The sequence below is a fragment of the Cyanistes caeruleus genome, chromosome 2 (genome assembly GCF_971803275.1).
Source record: "Cyanistes caeruleus chromosome 2, bCyaCae1.hap1.1, whole genome shotgun sequence".
Classification (NCBI taxonomy): Eukaryota; Metazoa; Chordata; class Aves; order Passeriformes; family Paridae; genus Cyanistes; species Cyanistes caeruleus.
In genome coordinates, this window is record NC_141702.1 from 117,557,328 (window position 1) to 117,579,718 (window position 22,391).

At 41.5% G+C, this 22,391-nt stretch overlaps 1 protein-coding gene across 12 annotated transcripts in view; it reads right to left on the reverse strand.

The window, feature by feature from the left end:
- Positions 1-22,391, reverse strand: part of LOC111926444 (uncharacterized) — a 61,864-nt gene that overhangs the window by 25,855 nt on the left and 13,618 nt on the right. For 3 of the 12 annotated variants that reach the window (XR_015281992.1, XR_015281982.1, XR_015281981.1), the window contains 4 exons: positions 20,601-20,654; positions 20,218-20,297; positions 19,841-19,979; positions 18,389-18,457 (listed from right to left, as the gene is read on the reverse strand). Coding sequence is in view for 1 of the 12 variants with exons in the window: in XM_086873974.1 (XP_086730100.1) it covers positions 20,262-20,297; positions 20,601-20,654 (90 nt within the window). In the remaining 11 variants the exon portion in view is untranslated. Of the gene's footprint in view, positions 1-7,835; positions 7,929-14,282; positions 14,456-18,388; positions 18,458-18,870; positions 19,013-19,563; positions 19,673-19,840; positions 19,980-20,217; positions 20,298-20,600; positions 20,655-22,391 lie in introns of those variants that run through there. The other 9 variants (XR_015281979.1, XR_015282000.1, XR_015281985.1 and 6 more) reach the window with 6 other exon arrangements.

Here is a 22,391-nt window from a genome sequence, read left to right on the forward strand (position 1 = left end):
CCCTTTAATTTACAGATCTTATACTGAGTGCTGTTGGAAAAACACATCCCCTTTTGCAGTTCTGGAGGACAGTCAATCTTTCGTCCGGTTTCTGTGGCAGTCTGACACTGCTCACACTTCTCCAGGGACTCTCCCCCTGGAGGTACCTCGGGACTCATTCCCTCGGCCAAGCACACGGCTAGACTCAGGACTATCAGGATTCCCCACCATTGCATCCCTCTGCCTTGCCCTTCGCCCGTATAGGAACATACGGCGGGGATTATCATCTTCTCGGCAGCAGGGACTGTCTTCAGGGGCCCTGGTAGTCCTTAAGGCGTGCCCTTTTTTTTTTTTTTTTTTTTGAAAGTAGCTCACCGAGACGATTTAGTTGGGTCTGTCCTACACAGTACTTTAAACTTTAATTGTTTTTCGGCCCTCGATTTCTAAAGCCTTGGCTTTGGAATCTAACTGGCCTCTTAACCCCTTTTGGAACAATAGGAACCACTCAGGAGAGTTTAGTTCCAAGGACCCCGCCCGGGTGGCAAGTGTTAAGAAACGGCTAGTCTCCTCCTGTTCTTTCTCTAGACACTTTGTGCACAATCCTTTAGGTTTGTACCCTCTTAAACAGTGGGCTACCCAAATCTGTTTACAATAAGCACACTCGAAGTGGATAAATGGAAAACAATTACAATCAGGATTAATACAACTTATCTGGTCGTCACTTGTCATTTGTGATGACGCCGGCGTTTGATTTTCAGCTCTCTCGGAGGTGTGGTGACTTTCCACTCGGAGGAGTTGTAATCTGTTACTTTTTTTTTTCACTCGAGGTGAGTGTGTCCAGCCCCTTTCTGCAGTCCGGACAGCTGTGTCTGTGGTCAGGAGGACGAGAAACGGTCCTTCCCAGTGAGGGTTGAGGGGGAGCTCTTTCTAAGCTTTGATCAGGACTTTATCCCCAGGCTGCATTTGGTGTATGGCAAATCCCAGTGTTGTGCTTTGGGGAATCAGTCCTTTTTTCTGCAGATTGGTTAACAAAGCCGCTCGTTTTGCCTTTTTGTCTGCCAGGTTGTTACCTCGGGTGTGGAACTGCCATCCCGTTTGGTGTCCTTTTACATGGACAACTGATATTTCTTTTGGTTCTCTGACAGCCTGTAGAATTTGTCGAATGATTTCCCTATGGATTAACTCTTTTCTTTTCGTATTTATCAGACTTCTTTTTCTCAAATTTTCTTAAAAGTATGTACTACTTTAAAAGCATACCGCGAATTTGTATAGATGATCCCCCTCTTTCCTTTTAACCCCTGGAGGGCTCTCAGGAGAGCATAAAGCTCGCAAGCTTGTGCAGACCAGCTTGCTTTCAGGGGGCCTGATTTCACAATGCTTCCTGATATGCCATTCACTATAGCATATCCTGACTTTCTTTTTCTCTCAACAACTTTTGAGGATCCATCTATAAACTACTTTTCTCTTCTTTCTAACTCCTGATTTTCTAAATCTGGTCTAACTTTAGTTTGCAATTACACAGTTTCAATGCAATTGTGTAATAGTTTCTCTGTTGGTTCTCCAAACAGGAACTGCGCAGGATTCTGCACAGTAGTGGTTCTTAATTCTAAACCAGGCGAGCTGATTAAGATGGCTTTATATTTCAGAAGCCTCAAATCAGTCAACCACTTTTCTGCTTTTTGTTGTAAGATATTTCTTACATCATGTAGACTATCAAGGGAGCTCCGAAAGTTACCCTTTTTTTTTTTTTTTTCTTACTAATAAATCCACTGTCACAATTGCTTGCAAACAAGTAGGCCAACCCCAACTAACCGGGTCTAAAAATTTTGAGAGAAACCTTATGGGCTTCTTTTTTCTGCCCACTCTTGGGTCAGAACTCTTTGTGCTGCTTGTCTATTCACATCTACGAATAATTGAAATTCTTATTGGTATCCGGTAAAGTTAGTACGGGGGCAGTTATGAGTGCATCCTTTAATTTCTGAAAATTAAATTCATTTTGCTCAGTCTATTTCAACTTATCAGTGTTTAACCTTTCATACAGAAATTTTACTTTTTCACTAAATCCTTCAATTCATTGTTTGCAATATCCCAGGAGCCCCAAAAATTGTCTTATCTGTCTTTTTTGTTTTTGGGGCAGGGAGTGCAAGAATCCCTGCTACTCTCTCAGGGTCTAATTTCTTTTTCCCTTGAGATATCCAATGACCAAGGTATTTTACTTCGGGCTCTGTGAATTGCAATTTGGATTTAGATACTTTTAACCCCTTCTGTCTCAAGAAATTCAGTAAAGAAATCGTGCTTTTCTTCACCTTTTCTTCCGTCGTTCCGGCAATTAACAAGTCATCTACATATTGTAACAATTTTGTCCCCTCCTCTGGAATGAATTGGGTGAGTAGTTGTTCCAGAGCCTGTCCGAACAGATTTGGGGATTCTACAAACCCCTGTGGGAGGACCGTCCATCTCAGCTGTTGCTTTCGGTTTGTGTCCGGGTCCTCCCACTGAAAGGCGAAGAAATTTCTACTCTTTTCATCTACAGGGCAAGTTCAAAAGCATCTTTTAAATCGATTACACTATACCATACATCTTTAGGTGAGAGCCTGTTCAGTAAAGTGTAAGGACTGGCCACCACCAGGAATCTGGTTCGGGTTCTAACATTTACAGCTCTGAGGTCCTGAACTAATCGTAAACTGCTATCTGTTTTTCTTACAGCCAGGATGGGGGTGTTATGCTGAGACATACAGGGTTTCAGGGTACCCCTTTAAGGAGGTCGTCAATTACTTGTTTTAATCCCCTTCTCCCTCCCATCGGGATGGGATATTGTTTGATCCTTATAGGGTCTTCAGGGTCCTCGTTTTCTATTTTAATAGGCTTGATATCTAATTTCCCTATTTCTCCTTTTGAGTGCCACACTCTAGGGTTAATTTCTTCTTCGTCTTTGGGAGTCAGTTTGAATATTTTTACTACTAATTCAGAGTTTTTAACAACGATATTAATTCTTAATGCAACAATCATGTCTCTTCTTAATAAATTATAATCTGCTTTTTCTACAAGCAATAAATTTCTTAAACAAATTTTATTTTCCGATTCTATTCTTACATCTCTATTACAGATACTTTGAAAGGATCCCCCTTGATTCTAATTACAAAAACTTTTTCTTTGCTTGTCACACACCCCTCTGGCAATTTCTGCAGAGTACCTCTCTGTTCCAGTGTCCACTAAAAAGCTTACTTCCTGCCATTGGGGACTCACTTTTAATTTTATCAAGGGCTCCTTGGATGTTCTTGTCCCCAAATTAAAGAGCCCCTGACAGCCCTAATCTTCTTGAAAAATCTTTTCATTTTTTTTTTTTTTTTTTTTTTTCTTTGCCTGCAATCCTGCTGAATGTGTCTTACTTTCTTACAGTAGTAACATTTGGGGAGCTCTCTCTGTGGGGTAGGGGCTGCCTTGTGAGTGCTTTTCTGTTTTCTAGGTAGTGTTTTAAACTTACCTTGTGTTTGTTCTTGCTTTTGGACTTCTTTGACCGCAGCTACTAAAACCTTAGCTTACAATCTCTGTTTTTCATCCTCCCTTCTCATATATACTTTTTGAGCTTCCCTCAGAAGCTCTTGGAGGCTTTTATCTTGTTACCTGTCAATATTTTCTAATTTCCTCCTAATGTCTTCTCAGGATTTGGCAACAAATTGTGTTTTTAGTAAGACCTCCCCCACGGGAGAGTTCGGGTCAGTTCCAGAGTAGATCTGAAAACTTCGCCGTAACCTCTCTACTCATTCCGTGGGCGATTTCTCCCTCCCTTGGCATTCCCCGAACACTTTACTAATGTTTTGACCTCGGGGAACTGCCTCTCTTATTCCCTGAACAATCATGTTTCTTAAATCCACCATGCTCTGCCTGCCCTCCTCCCTGGGCATTCCAGCTCGGGCTCACGCTAGGCCATTTCTGGTCACCTGGTGTCCCCTGTGGACTGCGTCGGTCCCAGTCTCTGATACCGGCTTGTTTAATCATTTCTCTTTCCTCTTGATTAAACAGGCGATCTCAGGATGGCCATAAGATCATCGTATGTGTAAATACTACTTCCTAAAAAGTTATCCAGCTTTTCAGCCACACCAAAGGATCGTCTAACAATCGCCCCATCTCCTTTTTAAACGCTCGCACATCCCCGGAGTTAAGGGGAACATTCACAAATCCAATCACTCCCGGGGCTGTCGGTACTTCCCTGAGAGGGAACAACCGGTGCTCATTCTCACTACTCTCTCCCCCCCCTCCTCGCCCATCATTTTTGCTTTCAAACGAGTTCTACTTGCAGGAGGGGAACTGAGGTTTGTGGGGGTTTTCCCTTTTGTTGATTGTGGGAACTCCCCTGCCACCCGGTTACCGGTAGGGACCCCTTCAGTTAAGTGTGAGGGTCCCGGCTGTGGCGGCCGGACCGGCAAGGACGGATAGAGCTGTCCCCAGCCTTGTGCCGGAGAAACCTCTGAAGAGACTCCTGTGGTTACGGTGTTTGCAGGCGGGGAAAGGGGAAGGGCTGCTGGCATCGCTGCCAGCACCGAGTCTCCCGCTTGAGACACATGCATCTCAGTGGGTTGGTCTCGGGGGCCCGAAGGTGCTGAAGGCACCACTTGATCTGGGGACGACGGCCCAGCCAGTCCATGGTACGGGGGAGGTAAGTGGTCAAGGGGTTCCCAAGATTCAGTTTTCGACTCACGTTTTTCTTTTTGTTTCATTGGGAACAGCTCTACCCTGGCGTTTAACCAGAGCTTAGCATATTCCTTCTCCTCGGGGTCCGAGGGGTCCTTGTTCTCCACATAGGAGAACAACTTATTACAGGTCTATTTTTTCAGATGTGCCTAACACTGGCTAAGTAAGGTGACTTCTCAACTCCTGTCTTCCCCAAACTTCTATACAATAATGTATTAATTTTTCTTTCGATTTCCCTTTCCTCAGGGGACAATCTTCCCAGTGTTTTAACATTTACTTCAAGGGACTTTCCAGCGGGATGTCTGGTGATCTCTCCTCCGGATTGGAGGGATTTTTCCCTGTGCTCTTCCTTTGTAGCTTACTTTTTCTCTGCTCTATACTTCGCAAATATACTCGTTACACGTCCACCTTTCAAATGTGCCCACCACAGGCTAAGTGAGGTGGTTTCTCAGTTCTTGCCCTCCCCAGACCTCGGCACAATACCAGATCATTTTTGCCTTAGATTTCTTTTTTTCTCTCAGGGCAATTTTCCTAATATTTTAACATCCATCCCAAGGGACTTTCCGGTGGGATGTCTAGTGATCCCTTCTCTCTCTCAGAGGGACCCTTTTCATTACCCTTTTTCTGCATCTTACTTTTTCTTTGTCTCATATTGAAAAATATCTTACCTTTCTTGCGTTGTGTTCGTTCTGCCTTTACCAGATGAATCAAAGTCTTTGCTAATACTCACCTCGCAGTTAGCTGTACTGGAGTCTCTTGTATTCAGCACTTCGATTCTCTCTTGGACCTTTGCCTAGGCCCGCTGACTGAAAGGGTTTACTAATTCCCGAGCTCGACAGGACGTCCTCTTCCCCTTTCAGCCTCCTGTGATCGGTCCCCCAGGACCTCCTTCGTCCCAGGTTTTTACAATCGTGTAAAGAGAGACCTTTCTCACACCGAATCGCTTCCTTCTTGGCCGGCCAATTCCCTCGCGGGAGGATGGAACCGCGACCTTGAAGTCCGCACTCGCTTCGTGATCAGATCACGTCTCACACAATCGCCCAATCACCAGCTCAACCTCACAATACTTACAGCTATTTTCCTGCGAGGGTGTCTTCGTGCACAGATGACTTTTTACGAGCTACCAAGCCGCGGCTTTCTCGAAGGCTCCTTGCCTTCCCGAGCTCTCTGGATCCTTTCTCCCTTTTTTATTGTGGTTTTTCCTTAGCCTAAATTTGGTTCGGATATAGGAATGTGCTGCGGAGGTTCTCGGCTCACCAGGCCGCTAAAATCAGCGGGGGTACCCGTCCTGGGTAGCGAGATTCTCCTGCAATTTCTCTTATCCGAGTCACGGCACCAATCTGTTATAAATGCAAAGGCAATTTCGGGTTATATAAAAGAGAAAATTTATTATCAAACAATAATAAATTCGAACAAAGAGAAAAAACCACAATAAAATAAGCAGCGCAGCGCTGGGTGGACAGGGTCTATACGCAAGGTATAGATGCTCCCAAATCCACGCCTGAGAGTCCTTTGGCCTGGGTTTTTATAGGAAGTTTGTGTCCCGAGGCCAAATTCCAAGCAGGCACCCTTTGCTAAGAGGTTCTTGATTGTTCGAAGAATAGATTTCCTGGCACTGGAGAATAGAGTCAATAGACGTTGGGCAGAGGCTCCTCATATGTAAAGAGGTCCAGGATGTCTTTTTGATATCATTTTGGTCCGGGCCTTTAGGGTGGAGTGGTGGCACCCATCCTGGAGCCGATGGCTATCTCGGCTGGCTTCTCTTCCTTTGTCTAGTTTCTCCATTTCTCTAGCACAGGTGGTCAGGGCGGAGATGCTCGGTTCGGCGATATCTCGTCCGGGCCCGTTCTTTTGTTCGTTTGATGGCCCGTGTCCTGCCCATTCTTTCTGGGCTGATGTGCCTGCTTGCGATTGTTATCTGGGTGCTTGGCTGCAATCTGTTGCTTTGGAAGAGAAATCCTGCCTCGACTTGGAGGAGGATTTCTCATTCCATATTTTCATCATTTACAATCACATATACTTTATTTAAACCTTTTCTTTCGAATTTTTATTCATCTAATTCTTTATTACAGTAATGTGAACAAGTAGCAACATTTACAACTGTCTGGCATAACCTTAGAACAGATAATTTCCCAGAGGAGGAAGATCCAAGGGGCTGATTTCAGTTCTGTTCCACAAGAACTACCTGGAATCACACCATTGCCTCAAAACCCACTTTTACCTACTAGGTCACAACATGATTTTGATGTTTCAGCACCAGACAACCCCTTAACCTAGTTTGAAAGTGCCCAGTGGAACACATGTTCCAGTTCTACAGGGAGGAGAAGGGAGAGAGAAATCACAACCCTGTTTACCTGAGAATGGATGTGGGCACAGGAAGAACAAAGCAAGAGGGAAAAACAAAGCCCAGCATCCCACATGCTCCAAGAGCATTCCTGGGAGCACAGCTCCACCCATGTGCCATCCTTACTGCTGCAGAAAAGGTGCTTCCCTAAATGTCTTGTGAAGCAGGAGAGGAGCCAGAAGATCCCCAGGACTCTGGATTCCTCTCCACTTCCCAGCCATATCCCAATGCCAGCCCCAGCAGCTGCACTGAGCAGGGAATGCAACATTATCACCCCTATCATTCAGCAAAACCCAGACTTCTCACAGGATTTGGAGCTTCGAGGCCTAAGGAGAAGATGCTCAAAACTTTACTGTGCTCTGCTTCTTTCTGTGCTGAGCAACAGGTCCCAACCTTCCAGTGACTTTCCCTGAAGGGTGAATTCAGCAGCATAAAAACTTTAAGGTTTAACACTTTCAGATCCCACACCAAATGTAAGCGTATTTTAACTCTATTTGTCAGCACTTTCCCCAGCACATTTGACAAGAAGTTTGCCTCATGCTAAAAACCAAAAAAATCTTTTTTTTTCCTAATTATTATTATTCCCAGTAGGATCCATAACATGCCAAGGACTTTCCAAACACTCTGTTCTTGCCTTAAGAAGTTCACAGAGCCTGCAATAAAGACTGTGGTATAAGGCACACCCATATCACTGGCCTCAACCAGAAACACACACAATAACTCTGAATCTCGTGGAATTCTTTCCTGCTACATGGAGCAAAGGGATTCTCATCTCTCTTAGATACCCAAATAAGATTTGGACAGTTCTGTTGTGACTAACTTTTACAAAGATGATCACTCTTCACAAGTTTCAGTCATGCTGAGTCAGGCCCATCACCTCCAGTAACTCCACTAAAATGTTCTTCACCGTGTTCTGTTGCCCAGACAAAGAAATTTAAGGAGACAAAACAGGTTAATAAAAAATGCAACACTGTGAAGAAGCAAGTACTCACGTAAATAATTTCAAGTTGAAGCTAATATAGTTTTGATTCCCCCTCACTTCAAGTATTGGTTATGTTTGGGCTGCACCTGAGGTCAAATGCCTGTCATTTATCTAAGGTTCAAACCCAAATGCTTTCTTTAAACCAGCTTGAAAATATTACTTGAAATTTGTAAAATAAACCAATCTTCCCTAGAAAGAAAAAGAAGTTATGATTCAGTCACCACCCTGACCTCTCCAATAGCACAGGAGTGTTTATGCAGTGGATTGACACTGAGCTGCAGTCACAACTCCATCATTATTCATGGCAATTCATAAAGAATAAAGAAAAAAGTTTCATGAGAGAAATGTTCTTGCTGCACTTTGGAAATGATGTGAAATGTTACATGTTTATCCAAACAAAATAAAGCCTCTGAACCTTTAGAAAAAGATTTCTTTCTAGAGAAATATTAATAATGCTGAAACAGAGGCTCAGAAAGGTCCATGCAAATAATCCTTTTGAGATGTTTTCCCAGTTACCAACAGTTCACAAACATGTGAATCAAACATGAGGCAAGAACCTGGCATAAACCTCTCCTGTGTGGGTAATAAAATATGAAACAGTGCCTCAGTTCTAATCAGATTATCACATGAAAGGGAAGACTTTTAAAGGCAAATTACACTAATTAAATCTGTATTCCTCTTTCAGAATTATATTAGGATTTCATCCCAGGAGATCTGTGACAATCCCAGAAGCTCAAGGCTTCAAAATAGCAAACACCAACAGTTTTGTGGTAAAACAGTGACGGTTTCTTCACCTGTTTGGATGAAAGAGCTGAATCACAACATGACATCAGAAATTGTGAGGTGATTTTAGGCTAAAAATAACAATTGTTTCAAGGAAATTCCTTGTTTAAGAGGAAAAATACATCAGATGACAAGAGCAGGGTAGAGCCAGGACTTTGGTGCCTGCTAGCACAGGGAACACAGCTGTAACTACAGGGAAAGTCACCTTGGAGTGTAATGCAATTCCCAGACCATTCTAGCTCCAGAAGAAATCCATTTACAGCGAAGAACTATATAAATATCACATGCAAGAGAATGCCAGGACAGCAATGTGAGAGGGTGGAGAAGGAAAATGGACTATTAAGAGAAGGGAAATGAGGAAATAAAGCTCAGGGATTCTTTGGTTGGATGAGAAGGAAGTTGTAAATAATGCCTGATGTGGGGCACAGTACTCCGAGGGCCAGGGAAGAGATTGCAGCATTGCCTGGAATAAAATAAAACAATAATAATAATAATAAAAAAAATCTTGCTTTTGATACTTCAGGATTCCAAATGGAAACTGGGTCTAATAGAAGGTCTCATAAATTTAGTCTTAAATAAAGGACTCAGCAGCAAAAATGATAAATGGTGGTATAAGTGAGAACAGAAGGTTTTCTTCAGTAACTAAATATTTAGCTGGATAATCCCCAAGGATTCCTCCAGTCCCTGATAAATTCTTGCCTGGTCCAAGTCAGAGCACCCTTTGAGACTCATTTGTACCCTTCTGAGAAGAGCTCAAGGTCCCAGGGACCTTCATCTGTGCTCTGTTCCAAAAGAGCCTCACCCAACCCTTGTGAAACAGGAGAAAACAAGCACAGGGAAGAGAGGAGAACACTGGATATTCTGAGAGAACACCACAACAGCTCCTACACTGCCTCACTCTGTCCTAATTACCAAAAACTTCTGCCTCCTGCCAGAAGTGGCTGCAGATGGAGCTGTCAGCTGGGAGCTGCAGCAAGCCCCAAACCTGCAGGATGCCAAAAACATCTCCAGAGCCAGGGAGAGCAGGAATTGTCACATGGAGGGGCAGCTCTTAACAGGGCTTATCTCATGAGCCACTTCTCTGTGCAGGCATTTTTGGTTATTAGGTGTAGAGAACTAAAATTAATTCATTTTGGTAGTTTTAAAACTTATCAAGTTGGAGGAAAATTCCTGCAACATCCTTTCATAATGTACCAATTTTCATACAATTCCCTGGCCCTCCAAGCACTTACACAATAAGACTGGAACTTTGTTGTAGGAAGCTCCTGTAACAAAATTCTATATGAGAATGAAAAGAAAGATGGTATTTTTTAAAAAATAAATCTGATCACACTGACTTTAGCCAGTGGAACTCCCACAAGCACAAAGCGTTCTCTATCAGAATATTTTATGGCTCTGGTTCAGGTGCCCATCTTCTTGACACCTCTATTTAGGTTAGTTCCTCCTCTTTATTTAAATGAAATCACACATCTGGCACTTTTTAGCCTTTAACAGACCTTCCCTCTTAACCCAGGTTCTTAACCTGATTCTACAGTTTCCTTTGCAGCCACCACTTCTTTTTTCCCATTATCATTCTAATACAGCTCTACATAATTTTAGTAAGGAAAAAAATTCCCTACATGCTAAGTTTCAGAAATAATTATAGTATTAGAGCTACAAGCAATTGTAGCTACAAATTATTAGAAATTGGGATCTACAAAAAAAAAGCACAGCAAATTCTCAACGTGCTATTTCTGATCACAAAGAGCACCAAACTGTTCTTTGTAAAAAAAAAAAAAATTAAAAAATCTTATCTACTGAACACACTTGTGTCAGAACAATTCCAGACATGTGACATTGTGCAAAGAAAAAAAACCACGAATAATATCTACCAAGGCTGAGCTCTGTTTTCTAATTAGGCAAAACAAAAGATCTTAAATTTCTTATTAGGGGGAAAAAGGTCAATTTTACTCAAAGAATGCACTTCTACACACACAATTTTATCAGAGCTATCAGTATCTAGCAGCTATACCACAGAACCTTTAATTCCTTTGCTTGGTCCAGATCTTTTAGTGAAAAGAAATAGAAATTAATTTTCTGTGAGGAATAAATCCTGAACAACTCTTAATTCAGGGTGCACAGCAATGCCAGTGCTCCATCCCAGTCAGGACACCTGACATGCAGATTAGTCCCAACAGGAATGTTTTATTGATTATAGCCTGTCATATGACAGTCCTTCTGCTATTTATGTACAACTAGCATCAAGTTTCATCCTGGGCCACTGCCACTTTGGATTTAATTTTACTTGGATCCAACTACATACACACAAATGGGTCTCCTACAGTTGCACTGCTTGGTGTGGGACCTGTTTTCCCTTGAAATTGCTGGGATATATTTTCAATGAGGACTTAAAAATGTTACAATTCATAATTTGGGCCTTCAACCCACTGCTTTCAAAATGCACACATTGCTAATCTCAGGCTCAATAACATTTCAGGCCAGGACACAGACATGAACAGAGATTAAGGCTTTCTTTAGCTTTTCACCCAAAAATAAAGTTAATAGATGACAATGGTCATTGGTAGCTATGCTACAGCCAGCTCAGGAGAAAGGGAAGCTGACTCTGTTAGAACCAAGAGTAATCTCAATAAAAAATGACCTGTGTGGGTCAGGCAGCTCTCAGTTTAAATGCAGGGAACAGCCCCCCTGCCCAGGACAGCATTTTCCCCCAGGATGTCGAGTCACTCAATGCCCAGAGCTGCAGAATCTCAGCCCTGTGCTGAAAAGAGTGGCAGCAAAGCCTCCCATGTAGCACTTTGGATTTCTTCACAATTTGCAAAAGATTTTATAGCGTTCTTTAACAAAAAAAGAAAAAAAAAAAAAAAAGCCAAACAACAACAACAAAATCAAAAGTCCCATTAGTCCTGTGTGGCTATACTTTTATTCAGTCATTTCAGAGTTTCCTAGAAGGGACACATGATACAGTTAAACATCAAACTCCACAGTCATGTGGGGATCTAATACTAAAATTAACAGAAAAGTTCCAGCTGGCACCACCAGTTAAGAAGAAGACAGACCCCAGGCTTTGCTCCTTCACAGGCCCACCACAGGGCCATGCAGAGTTAACCAGGATCCTTTTAATCACTGTCTCTTCCATATAGGCTTTGTATCAGGTTTATCAAAGCAGAACATGCCTGACCTTCCTCTTTTTCCTTCACTGCCCTGCAGCCAGTGTTAAGTTTGAGGATATTTAGAGCACTGTGGTACACACTGTGACCCAGCAAGCTCAGGGGACAATAAATCCAATTTCAATACAGCCATACACTACTGTGCTACCAGGGGACTAATATTTTCTATTCCTACAGGAAGCTCAAACTGTATGAACCAACTTTGAATTTCCTAGAACCATAGAATTGGCTCCAAGTGCATATATTCCAGTTGTTTGTTTTAAACCCACCAAAGTCAAGGTACTAATTTTGGAGGCAAATGGGAAAAAAAAATAAAATAGTTACCAGCTCCTAAAATAGTAAAAAGAAAAACTTGCACTTTCTCAGTGTGGGGGTCCAGTTTAACAGACAAATTTGTCCATCCAAATCCATATAGCTTGTTGGTAGTTGTTTTGGTTTTTTTTAACTTTGAAACAATCTGTTGCCTTCAGCAAGATTTCTTTTCCCATACCATTGGCTGACTACAGGGATAAATTCAATCCATTTTTTACAGTCTCCAGCTGAGCCTGATGGTAGATCCCTTCTGCTGTCCCAAGTAGGTCACAGAGCACTCCTAATCAGTACCAGTGTGTTATTCCTTTAATCTGTGGCCACTTACTGGCCAGGGATGAATTTTAAGCACAAGCCATAGCCAAAACATAGTGCTGTGAACTGCAGTGGGTTCTGTAAGTGCTGGAGCTGACCTCCTGCAGCCTCAAGGAATGCTAAACAAGCCCTGCAAGTCACTGCCACCCTGCCAGGCTCACACTGAACAGCTCCATGGACACTGATAGTATCCAAGGCACTCTGAGAGCAGCCTGGACTGATATTGGCTCTGCAGCCCCATTGAAAGAGTCATCACAAATAATCCCTGCCATCTCAAGGGGAGTCTGGATAAGCATCACCTGCTGCTTATTTTTTGTCTTAAAGGCATCTAGAACTGTTTAAGCTTTATGAAAAAGGAAGACTTTGCCTTCTCAGAGCCTACCCAAGGTATTCTAAAGAGCAACAGAAGATCATCCTCCTACTTGCATTCATTAATGAACTACACATTCATGTCTCAGTGTCACCTCTAAGTGTTGTACGCTGCAAGTCTGACATATCTTCCTTTATTCATTTAATATCACACAAAAGTTGTGCTGGTGCAGGTGCAGCCAGAACTGAGAACTAGGTTTTAAAATGGAATAATAATTTGGCTGTATAGCCCACAAAAGAGAAGGATGTCTAGTACAAGGAGATTCTTCTCCTTGTGTTTTAGCCATCTGCCTGTTGAGCAAAAGTTCTCTTTCCACATGAGGTAACTGGATAGATAACTCTAATTCTGGCTATAGAACAGAATTTCCTCACAGAAGGAAGCTTCCCAAGTGCAGAATTTGTGTGTGAATTTTTTTTGTCCTGCAAGTTTCTCAGAAAAGACACTTTCCTGAACATACTGAGATGTCACAATGAAGTGACAAATGCCATCTTTACCCCAGTCTTTGTGGAAAAGTGCATGATTAGATATTTAACTAAATGAGGACACAGATCCAGCTCAGAACATTGCTTTTCTCTCTTTCACTGATATGGGAAGAGAGCTCCTGAAAAGCTGTTCTTGTCCAGTCAAGTGATCAGGAACAAGGCTGGAATGTAGGTCTCAGCCCTTTCTCAATATGGTCACTTGGTTTAACCCACGGACCTTATCACCATGGCATTTTATGGAGCAGTTCATGAGTAAGACCTAAAGCAAAGAATTTCATGGACAGCACAGAGTTTTGGAGCTGGATTCCTGTCTAGAGGTTCTCTTGCTCCCATTACCATAAAGCTGGGCAGCCACTTAAACCAGCCTGTCTGACTTCCTGTGTGAACAGAACGTTAGAAGCACTGAAAGCATCAAAGCAACATTTGAAATGCTGCAGTTATTGCATAAGATTGTCATTTCTGAGTCATTTGCTAGACTCTGTGTTAACACATGGCCTCTCACAGTGAAGGGATGTGAAAAACAGTAGCAAGCAGGTGCTAAATGCTCAGCAGCTTGCAAGATACGTGTGGGGTATATTACCAAAGCTTATCTATATAGTTTCATTTTCATGGCTGCTATCAGCTTGTTCTGACCAGCATTGTAAATCACATCTCTAGTGATACTCTAAACTCAAATTCTGAATTGTCTCTGTGCAGTGTCAGAGTTTAGTCATCAGTGAGTAATGCACTTCCCAAGACTTAAAACCATACAGATTGCCCTGTATTTTAAAGTCACCCTGAACTGACAATGTGCCTTGTCTAATAAACTTTGAATTGCTCCAACCCTTATCTTTTCTGATAAAAGTTTCTAGAGACATGCTGGTATTTCAAACACTATGAAATATATTTTTATTTTTGTGTGTCTCTAAACAGAATGGCCAAACCACTTTCAGGTCCATGACAGCCCAGAGTACTGCTGTTTTAGGTATCACAGGGTTCCCAAGACCAATAAGTTCCTGGTCACTTCCTTGTCTTATCAGACTTGAGGCATTACTGAAATATAAGCAGAACAGTCAGTTTACAGTAAGGAAAAACTCATCCTTCCCAAATAACCAGGCCCAAAAACATGCTGCATGACCCACAGCTCCAGTTACAATTGCAATGTGCATTTTGCAAGGTTTTCTTTCTGTACTACATCTTCTTTTGGAGGTTCACATTAGTTAATGAAATCTCCTTGTAACTGCAGCACATTCATTCAGAAGGCAATGGGGAATTCTTACTGCACACTGGTTGAACAATTCACTGATTTGTTTACAGAAAACCTGTGCCAAATAGCTGGACTGTTGTCATGAACCTTCACCCTGATCTTTTTTTATACCAGTTACTAGAATGTGATGTAAAATAAATTAAACGCTATTGAATGAGTTCCTACAAAAAGTAGAACGACAAATTCCACATTACATCCAGCATATGAAATTTAGACAAACAGCTCTTTCTTGTGGATGAAAGACAGTTTTACACTGGGATTTACCATTGATTTCCCACTGCATATCCCTCTGAAACACAAACAGCTGCTAGCAAATATTATTGCCCAGCTGTGTTTCTGGGCTCTGATGCAACACACAGGGAAGGAATAAAGACAGGTCAATTCTTATCCAGTCCCATTCTATTTTTGTCCATCACTCTTCTCATACTGAGTCATGCTTGCTATCATTTTTATGCAGAATTATCATGCTTGAGATCATGACAGTTTTCAGTAAAGAAATACTGATAAAGCACAAATATTTGCAGTCTATAAGTAGCAGATTTAGATTAGTGGGATTAAAGCAAATTTCCTCTAGTAAAGACACATGACAGATCACCCTAAACTCCCTCCTCCCCTCAAACGAGAGGAGCACTTCGAAGAAGAGCACTCAGCCTTTTCCACACGGACTCTGCTGAGCAGGTATCACATTTCCCAAGGAGCAGGGCAGTTCCTGCAGGAGCTCAGGGCTGTAACTTTCCACTGCCCAGCCAGCTCCTCGCTGTGCCCCAGGCTGCCCTGACCTTTCCCAGCTCAGCCCCTCTCTTTGGGCCGTGCTCGAGCACATTCCAGCAGCCAGGGTAAAGCCGGGAGTGAAGCCAGTGTGACAGAGAAGTGAAAATACCATCAGGAGAGGAAATCGGGAGTGAGGTGGTTTGTTACACAGTTCCTGCTGCAAATAAATGAGACCCTGATGCAGCTTGGAGTGAAGTTTGTGTTGTGTTTACCACACAGGAAAACAGGCTCTCAGGCTGTTATTTTGTCAAGCACAGACAACACTGAGAGAACAGGCATCTTTTCATCAATTCTCTGGCCTAACTGCTACATGTGGACCTGAAACTGATTTTGCAAACTGGGGCCCTAAACACAAAACCTCTGATGGAAGGAGTAGCAATGTCTTACCTTCACACAGCTTTTTTTAATAATCTGTCATGTGTTTAAGAGACTACTTGAGGAGGAAGGATACACATACTTCTCTCTTTCCTGTTCTTCCTACCACCAAACTTTCTCTTTTGACCTGTGAGAAATCCAGCTCCTGCTCCCTGTTCTGCCAGACCCCCAGGGACAGCAGCCAGCCTCTGCCTAGCACTGTCTGTACCATGCAGAGGGTTTTGCTCTCAAGTCTAGAACAAGATAATCAGATGTCTGCCTTGAAAAAATGCTCACTCCTCTGTGATCCTCCACCTTTCCTTCTCTCACCTTCCAACATAGCAAACCTTCCTCAGAAGCACAAAGGGCTGGACCCTGTGCTGGGCTCCTTTAAGGTTATAAACTCCAGGAGCAGAGAGAAGCCTGACTCTGAGTTTGCTGGGCTTTGAAGGCCAGCTGTCTGCTCCCTGTTGTCCTGGAACATGGAAAGGGGTGGCAGTGCCATAGGAGGCATGTGAAAGACCTGGCTGGGTAAAGCAGGAACAGAAGCCATATGAGGTCAAAGGAGGAGCCTGGATCACTCCTGTACTGGTGCTAAAAGCAGGGCTGTACAGTCAGTACAGAAGGCAGCAAAAAATAAAGTGCAAGTTTCACAGTGGAGGGATGGAGGAGTTTGCTCCTAATGAGCAGAGTGTCAGGGAAGACATCAAGACAGAAAGGAGGGTTTGATGCAAGGCTTCAGGAGGTTGATCCAAGCTTGTTAGGCCCTAAAGATTTGGCTTTTGCTTAGTTTTAGACAGTAGAAAAGTATGAAGTGCTTTACCATGGCCAGTGTGTTGCCTTCACTGTGTTCTCAGACACAAAACATAACCCTGAGAGATTAATTCCATTTGATTTTAGTTCCAGCCATGAATGTTTTACTCAGGGGAAACAGCACGAGACTTCCTGCAATCCAAGGCTCTACCATCCCTTCTCTCCAACAGAGCTCCTTTAGGATGAACAACACCTGCCAAAGCCCAGAGTTTTGTCTGTGGATACAAGGTGGAACTCTTGTATCCAGAAAAACTTTCCTACTTGTTAGTGATCCACAATAATTAATGGACTCTGTATCACCAGATTCAATGATTCCCATAAGGCCCAGAAGTACTGATTCTGTCCTAAGAGCACATTTTCACCACTGATAGTAATTTTTATTTTATACCAGTATTATCAAATCACCTTTCCTCCCAAAGGAAATTTTCCTTATTTTTTAACCTCATGACTAAATGATAGAAGGCATTAAGAGTCATTCCAGTTGGCTCTCCATATCCTCCTGCAGTATCTTATCTTGTCTCCATCATGATGTCCTCTGAAGACTAAAAAACCTGTATGCTGACTAATCTAGGTCAGCAACTGGTGGCTGTTACTTCTTTTCTTGTCTCAGCAGGATGAAAGCCTGCTAAGAGCCCCAAATCCTTCTGCAGGTAATTTTATGGCAATGGTGGACCTTGGGGCCCTGCTGCTGGAATTAAACAGAACCTGCCAGTTCCTGTCACAAAGAAATATTTACTATCACATTGTCTTGAAATCAACTCACCTGTGTTGGGAACAAAAGCAAGACAACTGTGCTCTGCATGGACACAAGCCCATAGGGTGTGGGATTTGTATAAAAACCTTACAGGCATAGGTACACATGGCATTTGGAAGTTGTGGGACTTGTGCCAGTTCTACCCATGTGTCCTGGAGTGACTTTAGGATCAAAATGCAGAGGAACAGAAAATATATTTGGAATTTAGGAGAAACAAAGTTATTAGTGAAAAGCACTCCCCATTTGTATAAATTTCTTTTAAAACATTTCTTTTAATTCATTGGGATACAGTAGGATCTGAACTAAAAATTGTTTGTATAAACCTGCAAATATTAGATCATCCACAGACATTTTATCCTGATTCCTAGAGGCTGAAGACAAAGTGTGTTCAGTATATCAAAAAAGGTAAAAGTTTGCTTCAATCCTAAGCAGTAGATTCCAGCTTGCCCAGAGTAAAAGTGTGCTCTTTTCTTCCAGCAATACAAAGTAGGTTAGATTTGAATTCCAGTCTACAATATTTCCCACTGGAGTGACTCTAACCCAAATTCACAGCCTTTTACAGATGACGGAGTGTAAGAGTAGTAATAAAAGTCATTAAAAAGGGAATAAGAAGGAATATAAATATTGTGAGCTTCTTCTGGTTTAAACAATAAAATTGTGAGATGTGCCAGAGTCTTATGGGAATCATTTTCAGCCTTGCTCCTGATAGGAGCTGGGGACGTGGAAATGCAGCAGTTTTTTCCCTCTAAGCCTGTCAGACACAACTTGATATCTTTCTTACAATAATATAAAAAAAAAAAACAACCTCGCAGCAAATTCCAGCAGACTTTGAAGGGAAAATAACTAAAGAAAAATTAGCAGCTACACACAGGAACAAGAATGCTGGAACCCAGCTGACTTCAAACAAATTACATGGACAATTATATGCTTCACTTGCATGAGTCACTGCTCTGATCATAGTAGCTCAACTGTTGCAATAATTAACTATTTTTCCCCCCATAAAAATTCACGTTAACTGTGCACTTACTGCAGTTTGTTTTCCCAGGCATAGCAATTAGTGACAAAAAAAGCAAAGATGATTGTTTGGAGCATTTACCTGCAAGAGAAGAAAAAACTTAAATATTAAAAAGCTGAGTATTTTAATACCTTTCTATAGCATTGTATTTAATTCACCTGTTCATACTTGGCTAAAATTCTGGTTTTCTGAAAGCAGAAAATTTATTAAATTGATATTTGCACTTTGAAGTGAAATATAAAATCAAACTAATTTCCTGTATAGATTTCTGTACTTGTACTTGTAGCAGGTAACATGTTTTAATACATACATATGCATTTAAAAAATTCCAAATTAAAGAATTTTAATATCCCAACCATCCAGTTTCTCAAAGGATATACAATTTGATCACTAGCTACATGTATCAAAACCAGCACAAAAATACATTATACAGCTGCTTATACAATGTTTTTAACAAAAAAATCTAAAAGCCCTTTGCAAATGAGGAAAATAACCTCCCTTCTGGACAGGGTTAACCGTATTTCACTTGAAGCAGGCCAAGAGAATCCTCATTTCTAGGCCAGATGTCTCTCCTGCAGGCTACACTTCATCTGGGAATGAGCTCTTCAGTGTGTAAGCAAGTGAAGTATCTGGACCCTTCAACATGATACAGAGGCACATAATATTCTAAACTGGAAAGGACTTGGATTTTTTTGGTGGTTTGTTTTTTTTTAATTTTGTTTTGGGTATTTTTGCTAATAATTTCTTGGATTTTCTCCCTTTACATAGAACAAACATAAACTGGAGGGTTGCTGGAGCATTTGTGGATCCACTCTTTATGCCCCTGAGAGATATATAAGTAAAAACCAGCAAAGAAAGAACAAATAATACTTACAATCACAATGTACACCAAATATATTAAACACACCAGTGATAACGCTGATGCTAGTGAAACAACCAAGAATTGAGTGTGACATCTGAGCCTTATAAAAACCCCAGAAAATACAATAGCCTATTATGAGGCTGTAGGATACAAAGAGGTTTCAGCTAAAAGGCCTTATTTAACCCCGCACTGAGTTAGGCTGGAGTCTCCCATCCCAGCAGCTTTGCAACTCCAGGCTTAACAAGGGAACCAGCACCAGAGAAAACCCATAAGGGAGAAAGTGTTTGAGGAAGTTATATTTAGTTATAAGTGATCATGACATATATTGTAATTAGGAGTTATTATAGAAAGAGTAACAGGTCTCTACAAATCACACGCACAGCGCACTCTACCAGCTTGAACTGCTCCACTCCGTTAAAACATGACTGACCTATCTGTAAAACAAAATGTTTTCAGAGCCTATAAAAACAGGGATAAAGTTTTAGGGCAGGGTTGGGAAGGCAGGGGTTAGAAAAGGGTTAATGCGTGAGTTAATTAGCACGTGTTTAACATCGGTTAGCACTTAAAGACATAAAATAATAAACATCATTCTGGTTATTTACAGCGAGTTTCCTTTTCCCACACTGCACGCTTGAGTCCGTCACAACTCCGGCTGCGGGCTGACCCGCAGCTCCCAGCGGCACCAGTAGATGGCACAAAGAATTTATTTCACTGCATCCATCAGCGGAGTCCTTGTCATGCCTCAGAGGGACAGAATCACCCGTCAGCTTCAAAACAGTGCTGTGATACATCCCTCCAGTGTAAGAGTTATGAGCTTTTAATCAATAGTTTGTTCTAAAAAATATAAATCTATATTTCTTAATATATACCTTAATATGTATATTAATATATAAAAACATATTATATAATAATATATATCTTAAAATATATATAGCACTGAACAAAAATTATATTATAGCCATGTAGGTACATTGCATACCTTCACAGGTAAAAGTGAAAATAGATGAGGGGAAACACCAGGCATCAATTAACTACAGTAGTTGATAAAGTATCCTGTGCCTTAAAATAAGAAAATAAATTAAAAGTGTAGAACTAATACAAATCAGATTCAATTCACCAAAAAGAAGTAACTATTTATTTTAGAACTAGATAAAGATTTAAAATAAACAGTAAATAATAAAACCTGTCAAAAACTTTAAGAAAACTTGACAAAGATAAAGAAGACTAAATATTTGTCTAAAGCAAAAAAAAATAATATTTTATGATCAATCATACACTATCATCCATGAAATCCACATGACTTGTGAAGAATAAGAAAAATAGACACTAAAATGAGATTTATTATTTCAAAATAGAACATACACACTCCTGGAGCAGTTGCTTTTCTGTTACAAACATGTTGAAAACCCCCAATTCCTGGAAAGAGAAGAAAAAGGGAATTACACTGAAATACAGGGCTGGGGAAGCAGTTCATGTTCTGTAAAGCACACCACTTGCTCTTGTACAGTTTTGACAAAATTCCTGGAATACTACAGCAAGAGGAATCAGGCTGCCTGACTCCATTTTTGAAGTTGCAAATATAACCTATAGCTACCTAATTATAGGATTTAATGATACTTAATTCTGTATTTTCAGAGAAATATTATGACATCATGTCATTTTACAGGGCAAACCACTTAACTTAATAGCTGCTATTCACTGCAGAAGCACACATTAAAAGCTATGCAATCATATGGTAAATTATGTTCATATCTCTTGGTCAAATTACAGCTTAATAACATGAGAAAAACTGTAAATAATGTAAAGATTCATGGTTTAATTATTTTTTTCTAGAAAGTCATGTACCAAATAATTATGAAAAATAAAGAAACAGCCAGGTCTAATGGGGTGGAATATACAAGCAAGAATGTTTTTCTGCGTTAAGCCAGGAGCTCCTGGACCAAAATGTTCATAGGAAGAACATCTTATTTTTTTTCCTCCAATCCAGGACAACTCCAGGCAGGCAAAGCACCAGGCAGTGCTTGCCTCTCCCTCTCCCCTCATGAGACCCAGTGATTGTACAGATCACCTCAACAGGTTGATCTGAAAGGCAAATTTGGTTTGGGCAGGTTTGTTCTCTGCTGACCCAACCCAGGCTGTGCCACACGCTCAGATGTGATGCAAGGGGAGAGCAGGGAATATTCAGCCAGCAGTGGAAGAACTGTTCCACACCAAACCCTGCTTATCCCAGATGAAGGTGTAAGGCCCGACTGATTAAATTTGCAACAATTTAGTCTGGAACATTTGACAAGACAAGGTTTGGATGGCAACAATTTTACAGATAAACCCAAAAATAACAGACCTGCCCACCACTGTAAAGAAATCATACTGGCACAGCCACAAGACTTCATGAAATTTAGTGTCACATTCCCAAAGCAATGCTGTGACAACCTCATTTTGCAGGGTAAATACTCCAGTTTTATTGCTGCTATGGACAGCTGGGCTGTTTGCCTCAATTCCTGAGCAGCTCAGATATCCACAACGGTATCTAGGGGAAGGTGTCCCTGCCCAGGGCAAGGGGTTGGAATGAGATGGGCTTTAAAGCCTCTTCCAACCCAACCCATTCTGGGATTCTGTCTCGGAGTAACAAGTTGAAAAATGTCTCTTGTGATTGTTAGCCATGTTTGCTGCTGGAGAATTGAGATCCTAGAGAACCTGGTGGTGGCAAATACCAGTTACTTTGTACTCAAAGCTTCACCATGCACATCATCTTAAAACTCACCATGGAAGACTCATGGAATGGAATTGCTCCTGCTCTGAAGGGCTGGTTTGCTGAAGAAGGCAATGATAGCAGCCTTCACAGTTCTAATCTACCCACAAAGGGCTGAGGAGGGAATCAGAGATAAAGTGAACAGGAAGGCAAATATCTGTCTGTCTCCAGGACATGTGAATTCCTTCCTGCCTGAAGCTCTGTGCTGCCTCTCCACCTAACTCAATTTCTCTGTAGCACACTTCTGCTGAAATGAGCTGCACTGAGAATACCTACTAGTAGGGCTGTTTATAGATTTATATTAGAGAATGATCATAGAAAAAGCTTAATTGGCAGTTCTGGGGGGAGAAAATAAAAAGTAGTAAGAGGGATTAGTCATGTCTATAACCAAGATGGAACAGCAC